The sequence below is a fragment of the Fonsecaea pedrosoi genome (genome assembly GCF_000835455.1).
Source record: "Fonsecaea pedrosoi CBS 271.37 unplaced genomic scaffold supercont1.2, whole genome shotgun sequence".
Classification (NCBI taxonomy): domain Eukaryota; kingdom Fungi; phylum Ascomycota; class Eurotiomycetes; order Chaetothyriales; family Herpotrichiellaceae; genus Fonsecaea; species Fonsecaea pedrosoi.
Window position 1 is genome coordinate 4,167,176 of NW_013550614.1, and position 12,241 is coordinate 4,179,416.

General features: G+C 52.5%; 5 protein-coding genes and 1 non-coding gene across 6 annotated transcripts; 2 read left to right on the top strand and 4 right to left on the bottom strand.

Annotated features, from left to right (window-relative positions):
- Window positions 1–645: 645 nt before the first annotated feature.
- On the bottom strand, window positions 646–3,183 carry Z517_03474 (uncharacterized protein; the record flags this gene model as incomplete). The annotated part of the gene is made up of 1 exon (XM_013432579.1): window positions 646–3,183. The coding sequence occupies one exon, from the start codon at window positions 3,181–3,183 to the stop codon at window positions 646–648; it is 2,538 nt and encodes an 845-aa protein (XP_013288033.1).
- Window positions 3,184–4,957: 1,774 nt separating this feature from the next.
- Window positions 4,958–5,717, bottom strand: Z517_03475 (uncharacterized protein; the record flags this gene model as incomplete). The annotated part of the gene is made up of 2 exons (XM_013432580.1): window positions 4,958–5,621; window positions 5,698–5,717. 2 exons carry the CDS (start codon window positions 5,715–5,717, stop codon window positions 4,958–4,960), a joined length of 684 nt encoding a protein of 227 aa, XP_013288034.1.
- An 844-nt stretch (window positions 5,718–6,561) lies between these two features.
- On the top strand, window positions 6,562–7,205 carry Z517_03476 (uncharacterized protein; the record flags this gene model as incomplete). The annotated part of the gene is made up of 3 exons (XM_013432581.1): window positions 6,562–6,747; window positions 6,854–7,057; window positions 7,113–7,205. The coding sequence occupies 3 exons, from the start codon at window positions 6,562–6,564 to the stop codon at window positions 7,203–7,205; spliced, it is 483 nt and encodes a 160-aa protein (XP_013288035.1).
- Window positions 7,206–7,363: 158 nt separating this feature from the next.
- Window positions 7,364–7,678, bottom strand: Z517_03477 (uncharacterized protein; the record flags this gene model as incomplete). The annotated part of the gene is made up of 1 exon (XM_013432582.1): window positions 7,364–7,678. One exon carries the CDS (start codon window positions 7,676–7,678, stop codon window positions 7,364–7,366), a length of 315 nt encoding a protein of 104 aa, XP_013288036.1.
- A 1,513-nt stretch (window positions 7,679–9,191) lies between these two features.
- On the top strand, window positions 9,192–11,255 carry Z517_03478 (uncharacterized protein; the record flags this gene model as incomplete). Its single annotated transcript, XM_013432583.1, has 4 exons — window positions 9,192–9,428; window positions 9,478–10,506; window positions 10,594–11,117; window positions 11,189–11,255. The coding sequence occupies 4 exons, from the start codon at window positions 9,192–9,194 to the stop codon at window positions 11,253–11,255; spliced, it is 1,857 nt and encodes a 618-aa protein (XP_013288037.1).
- Window positions 11,256–11,641: 386 nt separating this feature from the next.
- Z517_03479 lies at window positions 11,642–11,790 on the bottom strand. Its single transcript has one exon. It is a non-coding gene; the product is annotated as a tRNA-Arg (tRNA).
- Window positions 11,791–12,241: the final 451 nt, after the last annotated feature.

The following is a 12,241-nucleotide window of genomic DNA, read 5'->3' on the forward strand; positions in this document are numbered from 1 at the left end:
GGCACGGACAAGTTCAGAATGGGGGGATTGGCGGGTTTGCGAGTCACTGAAGGTGAGTAAAGTACGTGGTAGGTGGTAGCACAAGAACTCAGAGGGTGTGTGTCTCCCTCAAGAATCAAAAAAACAAGATTCACTGGAAAGGTGGTCAAGGAGCGTAGAGAAGATCCAAGGAGAAAGGAGAAGCAGAAGAAAAGGAAGGGATGCAGTCCCCGTTTGTAAAGGTTGACATTGTGTGTTATTTTCACATGCCCCGGCATTCTGACACAAGGCAAGGGCATGATCAGTAACCGCAAAGCCGCACGCCGTGCGCCGCATGTCGCACACATCATCCATCATCATCATCATCGCGGGTCACGCTCCTCCACAAAAAGGGGGATCGAGGTTAACTGGAAACCGGAGACTCCGATGATGATTTGGGTCCATTTACCCAGCGTCTGATTCGTTGTTGGGGTCGGTCAGATGATGTTTTGGCGGATCGCAGACACTTCCCTCCTTGTACACACACCAAGGTGCCAAGTGCCGAGGCATTTGTACAGCCAATTTGACTACACTAACATCATCACATGTCATTGCTCCAGGGTAATGGACATCAGCACGTGCTTTTTTGTTGCCATCTTTCATCTACACAATTTCCCCCACAAGAACCTATTCTCCGCCTGTACCTCCAGTATTTGCCCGTTCTCTCAATCGCCGCCCTTCCATTAGTCCTCGCAGACCCCGTTTCTGAAGCCCAATCACTGAGCTGAGATCGCCCGTCCATATTTCTTGCGAGTCCCTCTCTCCATGTCCAGTGTGCTCGGCGTTGTCGTCTTGCCCCGACGTCTCGGTGTCCGTTCGGGACATGTCAGTCGACGTTGACGCCGAAGTGGCCGTCGATGCTGAATCCATTGAACTCGACTTTCCATGCCCTCTTTTCTTGCTGGGCTCTTCGTAGTTTGTCGCCAGCTTGAGTCCCGCAGTCTTGTTCGTGAGACCCACTGTGGCTTCTGCAATGGTCGTGGCTTCGCTCTCTCGTCGACTCATGCCTACCAGGTTGCTGCCGGCAACACCCCGGAGGCCTCGGCCACCTCCTGCAGCCATCGCAGCCGCATTGAAGACGGCGGCAGAGTTTCGCCCGTCCAACACCTCATGCAGACGTTCGACTGTGGCTTCCAGCAGTCCGTCGACCTGGTAGGGTCTGGCCATCTGCAACAGAGAGCACAGCGTGTGCGGTGTGCACAATGGTGATCCCACCGGTGGCAGCGAAGATGTGTAGAGGAAATGTAGCAACAGGTGGATCGTGGGAGCCATGTGAGGCAGGTACAAGGATCTCGGTCGACTTGAAGGTGGGATGTTGATGGTGTTCGGCAGCTCGACCAGTGTTCTGGCCGTGGATCGACTCAGTGATCTCTGGGGATCCAGGATGCCATCACTTCCTGCCGTAGCCACTGCCAGGCCATTCGCTGCGGCTGGCGTGATCGTCAGCGTAGAGTTGCGGCTGGCCTGCGACCTCATACTTGGCTTCAACGTCGCCCCGTCCGATATACTGACATTCTCGTGCGTTGACACAGACTCAGCCAGGAGCTGATTAAAGAACGGGCCCCAGCGTCGAGACAGGATGTATGAGTTGCACGGAATCTTTTCTCCGCCCAATGCCACAATCTCCATGTCAGAGAGCTCTGGCAGACTCAAAGCCGCCTGACCGAGTTGTTCGGCGGTGCTATTGTATGGTCTTCCGCCAGCGGTTTGACCCAGCAGACTCGATTGCATCGACGGAGGAATGTTGGGAGCAGATACCGAAACATAGCCCGAGGTCGGAGCCACCTTTCTAGGGTTGTCATAAAGGCCAAATGCTTCCAGCTCAACCATGCAAACGTGACTGAAATTGATCCGTCGATGGTTGTAGTCGTCCACCAGGCTTCGCTTCCGGTTCCCAAGAATAACAAACGTATTTCTTCGGTTCCACAGCACACCCCGGTTCCAGCTCCCTTGGGAGAAGATCAAGCCATTCGTGTCAATGCGTGCCCACGTTAAAGTTTTGAGATCCAGCGCCCACAGCGCGTACTCGTGTTTCGACGAAGTCAGGTATGTCCCGCTGACTACAAAGTGGCCATCAATGATGCCGCCATTGGGAAAGCGCAGCCCAGGCGGGGACACGGTGCCAGTTACAGGCTTCTCCATCAATGAACCGTCTGGTAAGCGAACCTGCAGCTCCAGCTTGACGTCCAGGAAGTTGTAATTGGAGTATATCAGCATCGATGTCCCGGGACGCGAACTGGCTCTTTGGGCTTGTGGATCATTCAACGGAACCCCTCGACCAATCAGCTCCGCGGATAGTCCTGTCATGGGAGCAACCATGCTTTTATATGCTCCGCATTTGCGGTCCCAAGCTGTCGTGCCTGTCCACCTCAGACTGCGCAGGTTGAAGACGCTAAACTGTTCAATGTAACTGTTCGTGCTGTCTTGGCCTCCGGCGACAACCATTTCTGCGCCACCAGTTCCGTCCAGTTGTACTCCTAGCGTACCGGAATGAGGATCGGCAGACGGCGGGTTATGCTGGATGGCGGAGAAGGGAGCATTGGCGGATGTGAACACAGCAGACGATGGCAATATCGCCGCACAGTGGGCGTAACGGCCTTGGGGATTTTCAGGGGCCTGGATTAGAGTCCATTTTCGCGTAGGTACATCAAAGATATGGATATCGGACATGACCACGACCTCTGGTTGGCCTTCTGGCTTGCCCGGTTGGCCAGTTTGCGCAGGCCTGCTGCTGTGCGGTGCAGGTGACATGCCACCGTAGCAGACCAGCTTCGAGTCCCCGAGGGCACATACACTGTGGAAGTAGCGAGGTGGAGGTACATCTCCGAGTGCATCGACCTTGATCCAGTGCCGGCGGATGAGATCAAGCTCGTAGAGGTCCGAGGACAACTGTGGTTTCGTTCGAGAGTGTACCCTGCCCCCAAAAACATACAGCTTGTCGCCCAGTATTGTTGTCGTTGCGCCAACCAACCCCGGGGGCTCTTCACCTGTCGTCCTGTGCACATTGCAGACCAAACCCGACAAATTTGTCGGAGCTGAGGTATGCTGAGTAACCGAAGATGAGATGCCGATATTTCCTCCTGTACCATCCACGGGTTGGTTCGAGCCATTTGCGCCCTCATTGCTTGCCTCCGAAGCAACGAGGCTCACCTGGCTGTTGTTCATTTCCGCAGGGTTGATCGTGGAAATTGGGTCCCTTTCCTCCTCGCAGTCTCGTAGTTCCGCCGTGACAAACGGACCAGCTTCATCCAAATATCTCGCGGGGCGTGGATGGCTGTTTAATGTCGGGGTTGTTGGCGAGGAATTAGTGGTAGTCCGAAGATCTGGTTGCGACGTGGTAGAGTAAAGTTCTCTAGTAAATGACGGCTGTGCAAACTCGGGAATTATTATGGGTACATATCGTGGCAATCGTGTGGTACTGGAAGACTTCGTAGCCGGGTCTGGCACATAATCATGAACAGGTAATCTCGTCAATCGATATCTGGAAACCTCGCTCGGTGTCTGTGGCGAGGTTGCAGAGATATCAGGGCTCTCGTTTGTCACCGATGGCAAGGACGGACTCTGCCAGAGAGCGAAAACGCTAGACACCACCGATTTGGAGCGGTTGTCTGTGGCTAACGGCGGTAGGGGCGGCCAGTGGTGTTCCTCCGGTGATGGTGGGTCAAGATGGGAGGTGAGGAACCGCGATTCCCTCAGCCGTGGGATAGAACCCTGTTTCCCAGGACTTTTACGTCGGAACCTAGCCATGACTGTCAGCTCTAGTCCCAAGAGGCCAGAGGCGGAGGGCAAGCGAATAACGAGGAACACGGCAATGTGGCAAATGAGCAGACAAGATGAACAAGTAGAAAGAACAACATCGACGATAGGACATGATGGACAAGTTCCCCTTTCTCGGATCTTTGTAGGCCATGGCGATAAAGGGTACAAGCACGCGTTCGTTTGTCCCGGCGGGCAATGCTGAGGCAAAGGCAGGCGGGATCGAAATCGGGCAGCAGAGGTGGCGCAAGGATCTCAACGACGTAGAGGGAGAAAAGATAGACCACTGACTGAGAGGACAAAGAACCTGTCTCGGGATGTCGCTTTTTTTCGTGAAGGGTCGTTTTCTCTTCCGTGTCACTTTAGCTGATGTCAGAAGAAAAGGGGGGAAGTTGGTGGTGAGAATGTCGGAAGATGGAGAACCCGAACGCGATCAGAATTGAAGATGGAAGTGCTCGCAAACAGCAAAACATTCATGCAAGATTGAACCCAAAACGAAGTCGATGTCCAGATCTGTACAACTGGGTCTCTCTGTGGAGGACTCTAGGAGAATTATTAGGACGCTGGGGGTGAAATTTTGTGTAGCGGAAAAGTTGTTTCCATGTCAAGTCTAGATGGACCTACGTGCCTGCGCCTGTGCAGGGAGTCGCAGGAAGTTGGAGCTACTTCTGGCACTGGCACTTGTCACTGGTGCGTTCAGGGCATGGGGGGCCGCAAAGACATGGGCGCTCTAGGCGATTGTAGGCGATTCAGGCGGTGCCGGCGGTACCAGTAGCAGTTAGTTAGGAGGGTGTTGCCGCTATGCCAAGCCGGTTATCAGCAGCCCTAACAGCTTGTGACAGCCAATTGTTCACGGCTGTCAAGTTCAGGGCAGGTTGATTACCTCAGTGACCAGGTTCAGGGGCTAAAAGGGCAATGGAACAAAGTACGGGGTACATACTGCTGCTGTGGTTGATTGACGTGTATTCAGTGGTACCTGCATTGAGAGGAACAGACAAGACGCGTCGCAAACAATTTGAAATAACTTCTGAGCAATTTGTTGGGGTATGCACGTCGCAAAATGACCTTGAATGGGTATGGCACCAAGTCAAATCTGGTTTCTTCCACAGTATCTCTCGAGCTGCTACATTTTCGGTGGTATCAGAATTTACTTTCCCTTGCTTACTTTGCTTCCACCACTCCTCTAAGCAGCACTGGTCTTCTCCTTGGGAAGAGGTGTGGTTCGCAGGTAAGGCTTGATGATTTTCATCTCGGGGAAGATCTCCTTCGCCTGCTCGGTCTTGACGCTGGGATGGACAATCACGTCGTCACCTGGCACCCAGTTGATTGGGGTGGTGACCTTGTGCTTGTCACCGGTCTGCAGGGAGTCGACAATCCGCAGAACTTCGGCAGTATTGCGGCCGGTCGAGGCAGGGTAGGACAGGATGGTGCGGATGACCTTCTTGGGGTCAATGACGAAGACGGATCGGATGGTGAAGGCAATGCCTTTTTCATCCACATTGGTGGCATCCTGATGATCAATCATGTCATAGAGAAGCGCGATCTGTCTGTTCTTGTCTCCAATAATGGGGAAGCTCAAGTTGCTGCCGCTGATCTCATTGATGTCCTTGATCCATTCTCCGTGACTGTCAATGGTGTTGGCCGAAAGCCCAATCAATTTGACGCCTCTTCTGTTGAACTCGGGTTCCAGCTTTGCAAAGGCACCCAACTCGGTCGTGCAGACGGGAGTGAAATCTTCCGGATGCGAGAAGAGAACGACCCAGTTGTCGCCGATGAACTCGTGGAAGTCAATGGGTCCTTTGGTGGTTTGGGCTTGGAAATTGGGGGCAATTGAGCCCAAGCGGAGACTGGAGGGCGCTGGTCGTTAGTTATGCTCTTTCTGAAAGTCCACACAGCTTTGGAGAGGGGAAGGATGCCACGTACGGTTCAGGGCGGTCGGCCATTTTCTCTGACGGTGTGTATGGAGTGTTGCAAATGGATGTGTTCAGCAGGGAGCAGGCGTGAGGACAAAGGCTGCGATTGCGCAAGAATGCGATGGGAGGGGTAGGCGAGGAGTTTTATACTAGTCAACCAGAATGGCAGATTGGGGAAGAAAACTTGAGAACTCTTAGGCTCAAGCGGCGACGACAAATCTTTTTTTCCTGCTCTTCTCGAACAAGCCTCTGACCTCGAGGGACAAATCCCTGGCTCCAGCTAGTGGCATGATTGCTGATTGCTTGCCCCTCGTGCTCCCATGATGCGGGCGGGATCCATAATGGCATCAGCACTTAGCAGCAAGGCAAGCAAGACAACCCAACCAAGGGCGGGAGCATGTCAGAGGTGGTAGAATGGTGTCCACTGCGTCGAAGCCAGACAATCAGCAACAGACCTGATCACGCAATCGGCATGGCGCTTGGCCTGTTTGACACTCGTGGCTCGGCATCCACAGCCTTGCGTGTGCCCCTCCATTCACGTGCGAGGCTGGATCTTGGTGTCCCCATTAACTTTTTGTCTCGACAAAGAGACGCGCAGGTCCGCATCTTCTTCCTAGGGCTCCCTGATTATTTTGTAGCCCGGGCTAACAAGGGAGCGTGCCCCTGGCTAAATGTTGTCAACCTCCTCTTTGAGATCTGTAGAATGTTGGAAACCAAACTAACTCGTCGACGTCATTCCGACGAATTGCCGATTACAACTCAATGTACTAGACCTCTCAATGACAAAAGTCCAGAGTAGGCATATATATCAGCCATACTTCTCTCGAGGGTTGGTCTCCCCTGCTGTCAGAAATATATACAGACTCCTCAGACAATGGAGCCCGTCTCACAGCCAGCACCGAGTGCCGATACCCAATCAGCCGAGCAGCTCCCGCCAGAAGCCGTGGCTCTAGCAGGAAGGTTCTTCGACGCCGCCCGGGCAGGTCAGACGGATCTATTCGAGCAAGCCTTGCCAAGGGGTCTACCTGCGAATCTGACCAACGACAAGGGCGACACATTGGTAAGTGCTTAGAAAGGATGGGGGAGCCAGTTTCAGGGGCCTTCTCAGTTATCGACTGCTCTGGGTTGTCCAGAGCGACTTCCGCCAGAATGACTAACTCCCTCAGCTGATGCTTGCCTCTTACCACGGTCATGCACCGCTGGCCTCGATGCTTGTGCAGCACGGCGCAGACCCCAATCGCCTGAACGATCGAGGGCAATCCATCCTAGCAGGAGCGGTCTTCAAGAACGAGACCGAAGTGATTGACATCCTCTTAGAAGCCGGGGCTGATCCTGAGGTCGGGCAGCCGAGCGCTCTGGAGGCAACAAGAGTATGAATGTCACGGTCTTGTCACGATCGCCATGTCTACGCTAACAATGAGAAAGGTCTTCAGACAAGAAGCATATGAACTAAAGTTCAAAGAGCAGGTGGAGAAACTGAACGCCGCCAAAGACAGAGCCATGGCCGGCAGTTCATGATGTACATTCATTGTCTCTACGACTTTCAATTCGATGCCATGTTATAGCAGAGAGAGGTCATAATTCATGATTTAACACTTCAAAGCAAGATTTTTGTTTGTCCAAAACGCCCCAACACCATGCTAATATGCAGACAAGGATAGTCGTTCGATGACGTTCTATTGGTATGCATGACCAGGCTCGTTGCTGCTTCTTGACTGTTGCAGCGCTTTCTGTGACGGTATTCTGATAGAGCTTGGAGCGGGCGGAGGCTTGGGATAGCAGCTTGCACACCAATCGTATTTTCGCTGTTGGATCAAGTGCATTTGATGGCACCATTCGGCCACTGGGGCGGTTGGCTGCAACGACGTGGCCGAGGAGGTTCGAGATGAAGTGGTCGAAGAAGGTGGGGATGTTTTGGGTCGTTCAGCAGCTTTCTCGAGCGCCCGTTCATAGTCAGAATAGTATCGACTGGATGCTCTGGCGTGAGACATTGTGAACAAAGGGACGATGGGCCGACGGGAGTTTAACAGGAGGCACTCGGTCGACAGCTCTCGAGGGAAGGATGGGTCCTAATATGTTCGCTGGAGAGAAGTAGGTCCGGTATAGCAGGAACAAATGACGTGTAGTCTGAGGTGGGATGCGCTGAATAAGTGATCTTTGGGGAACAATGCATAAATCCGGAGCGCCGATGACCACCAAAATGAGGGTGTTGAGATGCCGAAGGACGTATCAAGGCGGAAAAGGTGGGATGATGACCGATAATCAAGACGGAACGCGTAGGAATGAGTGGATGAACAAGGACAGCACAATTAGACAGGATGTAGGGAAAAGGATCAGCAACTGGGGGAAAGGGACGGAAAGGTCTGAGATATACGTAGGACATGGACGTGGAACGACGTGGTGTTATCTAGTGTCGATTGTGCCATCTTGTTGTCTGTGGATAACAGTCGTCTTGGAGCATGCGTGGCATGCAGGGTGAAACGAACAGCCCCGAAGTAAAGCTGTCCACAGGCAATGGATCCCAACATTCTGAGCACATGTGTTGTGTGAGGACGAGACAAGCGAGAGGAGGGAGCCACTCGGTGGTGGTCGTAGAGGTTTCTCAGCAGAGAAAAGAGGTGAAAGGTAACAGCCGCTGACCATCCACCCACGACAAAAGGGCACCGAAAGACCAGAAATGGGTTCGGGAGCTCGGGTAGAAAAAAGTAAGTGTCGAAAAGGGAAATAGGGGGCAGTTGTTGACGGATAAACAGAGGAGAAAAAAGAAAGAAAAAAAATTATGCATGTTTTGCATGTGGGAGTGAGGAGTGAGAAGTGAGACAGAGCCACGAAGGCCATTGTCACGGTTCCCGCATCCCAATCCGTATCCGGTCCGCAGAAGCGACTGGCAAACTGCGGACTGTAACTGCGGCTGCGGCTGCGGCCACTTTGCCATCAATAATATCCATGACTTGGTTCTAGCCAGACGCCTCCCCTATTTTTGGCCCTGCCTGCAGAGCACCCACACTTGGTATAATGTGTCTAGCCATCCAGCAGTCTTCAATCTCACCATCGTGATCGTCTTCTGAGCTTGGTGGTGTCGTTCACGAGAGCATACTATGGTCCACGTCGTACGCCGGCTGCCGCGGCGGTTAGCCATATCCTCTAACCGGATCTTCGCCGTTGCCACAACCAACCCTGGGCTGAGTGATGTGCCATCCATGATTCCGAGATGATCATCCCGAACACAGATCTCGAATCTGATCCCTTCTCCTCTTTTCTTCGTCACCAAGTCCTCGCCAGAGTTCCGGCGATTGGCTGCACCCCGCAAAAGATGTTCCTCGGGCACATCAAGTCCGCATGCGGGGGAAGCAGAAGGACGTGGCATTCTTGACCAGGTAGACGCATAGGTAGGTTGATGAGGTGTCTATGAAAACCCCGTTTCGCTGTTCTGGCGATCGTAGGCATTGCATCTCCCGTTTCGCTCACTGAATCTACTGTACACGACTCTCTTCTCGAGCCACAATGTCCGCCACAAACGGCGTCAACGGCCATGTCAATGGCTCCTCGAGTGCCCTCTGCTCTGTTGATGAATTGGTGTCTCGCAAATATGACTTTGTTGTGGTTGGAGGAGGTACTGCTGGTCTAGTGGTTGCTGCTCGCCTCACCGAGGATCCAAATATTTCAGTCGCGGTCCTGGAAGCTGGAGAGAATCGAATGGACGATAAGGCCGTGTCCACGCCTTCACTCTATCCCACCATGGTGAGTAGGACGTTACATCTCCACGCGAGGTGCCTGACCCCCTCTATAGATTGGCAGGAAAGAATACGACTGGTGCATGACGAGCACACCACAGCCCAATGCGGGCAACAAGGTCTACTCGATGCCTCGCGGAAAGGTGCTCGGCGGCAGCTCTGCTATCAACTATCTCATGTACGTGAGAGGGTCAAAGAATGATTACGAAGGGTGGAAATCAATGGGCAACCCTGGCTGGGGTTGGGAGGACATGCTTCCTTACTTCAAGAAACACCAAACATTAGACGACTCTGCCCGGCACAGTGATCCACAATTCATGCCTATCGCGGGAGGGGACAAGTATCACGGATCCAGTGGGCCTGTCCATACCAGCTTCAACGACTGGTATATGCCATTGGAGGTGGAATTTGCCGAAGCTGCCTATGCAGTTACCGGGACAAAGAAGACCATTAATGACGCGTGGAGCGGCGACCATCTGGGCTTCTATTCGAGTCTTGGGGCCGTGAACAGATCCGATGATCCTGGAAAGCGATCCTACGCTGCAACCGGATATCTTCGTCCGAATCTGAGACGACCAAACTTGAAAGTCCTGACGGAAGCGCAGGCCACCAAGATTATCTTGGATGGAGACACGGCCAAGGGCGTTGAATTCGTCCACAAGGGTCAGAAATACAGCGTCGACGCAACGCGCGAAGTCATTCTGTCTGCCGGCGTGATTCAAAGTCCTCAATTGCTCGAGCTCTCGGGAATCGGCGATCCCGAAGTTCTCAGGGCGGCTGGTGTCGAGTGCGTCGTTGAGAACAAGGGAGTGGGCGCCAATTTCCAGGACCATGTTCTCGGAGGACTCCTATTCGACCTCAAACCCGGCATTGATTCCATGGATGCTCTGCACGGCGAAGAGTTCATGAAAGCACAGCAGGACGTCTATCAGAACAGTCAGAAAGGACTGTATGCTAGCCCAGGCATGATGATGGGATTCGTGTCGTACGCGTCCCTGGTAACTCCTGACGAGCTCGACGCAACGATTAAAGAAATCAAAGAGAAGTCGCTTGCAAAGACGGACTTTGAGAAAGCTCAAGAAAAGGTAAGTGACTAACCGTCGTCGACAATAGACCAGGTCCATAGTACTTCTTCCATTGACTGAACTGACACAACTCCATGCTGATGCTAGGTAATTGTCGACCAACTCCGCGACCCAACCTTTGCCAATCTCCAAACCTTCTGCATCCCATGCCGTCTTGATGTGGCCAAGGGCTCCGATCAGACGCAGTTCTTTGGAAAACCACCCAATGGCAAACAGCAGCTCTCGTTGCTTATGTGCCTAGAACACCCTCTGTCAAGAGGCACAGTACACATCAAATCGTCGGACCCGTTGGCGCCACCCGAGATCGATCCGGGGTACTTCCGGAATGAGGTCGATGCCAAAATCCTCGCGGCCGGTATGAAGTGGATGGACAAAGTCGCCAGGCATCCCTTGCTGGCGAAATCACTCGCTGAGAGAGAACTGCCGCCCGAGAAGGAGAGTCTCGACAGCGAGGAGAAGAGGATCGAGTATGTCAAGAACCACATCAGCACACAGTACCACTTGATCGGGACGTGCGCGCTCGGCGAGGTTGTGGACACAGACTTGAAGGTCAAAGGGGTCAAGAACCTCAGGGTGGTGGATGCCTCGATCTTCCCTGGCCATGTATCTGGGTAAGTCTTGAATTCTGTCTTTTGGCTGACAGAGAGTGTCCATGGATCAAAGCTGATTTTTGACGACACAGGAATATCATGGCCACCACTTATGCCGTGGCTGAGAAGGGCGCGGATCTGATCAAGAAGGATATTTAGCTGCATATGACTTTAGCAAAAATGGGACACTATTGAGAAAGGGAGTTGAGAAAATAATGGGTTTCCTTTTTTCCCCCTCCCCGGTTTGACTTGAGTTGTTTTGTATGTTTTTGTATGTCTGTCTAGGTATACATGTAGAGGTATGCTGAACTGGCCGGGTAAAAGTCCAGCAATGGCCCAATGCCAATATCGCTCAGAAGAGTGTAATGTAGAGTAGAGTGGTAAGTACATAAGTACATAGGTAGTTTCAAGCGCAAAAACTTGCTCCTCGTCGTCTCCTTATGATTAATCGCTCGTTCGCTTTGCTCACCCTTGGTCATCTTCTGCTTGCTGAGAGCTTCCGATTCTTGAGCGCCCCCTGAAAGAAACAAAAAAAAAGATAATATCGACGCCTACAAGATTCGAACTTGTGCCTCCGAAGAGAACACCTCAACAACTTAAGAGTAGCAGGGTGTCTATATGTGAATTAGCAAGACTGCAGGTAAACGTATGAATGTAGTCGCACTTACCGCCTTAACCGCTCGGCCAAAGCGTCGCCAATTATTGGGATGAATTGGAAACATGTGTGTTATGTTCAATATATATATTGAGTAAACCAGAAATACCGAGGTTCTGCCGTCTTGGCCACCCAGCCACCGTTGCCGGCTAATAGGCCGAATGCATCAAGAGAACCTTGTGTTCTAGCCTGACAGTCTCGTCTCCCGACTGCCCTGTGTACCACACCTGATTCACCTGCCCTGCCTCACCCTCTAAGAAGCTGTTCGTGACACTAGAGCCGTTTTCGAGATGTCTAAAAGGTATGGAAGTATTCGAGGGCTCATTACGAACAGTAACCACAATACCACTTCATTGTTCTAGTCGGAGGATCATGGGAGTCGGTCAATCTCTCCGTCTGCACTTTTGATTGGGGAGCGTCATGTGTCAGTCACCAGGCCCAAAGTTGTTTATCCTGCTTCGCTTCTTGCGTTCGTTTGGGCAGCACTGAA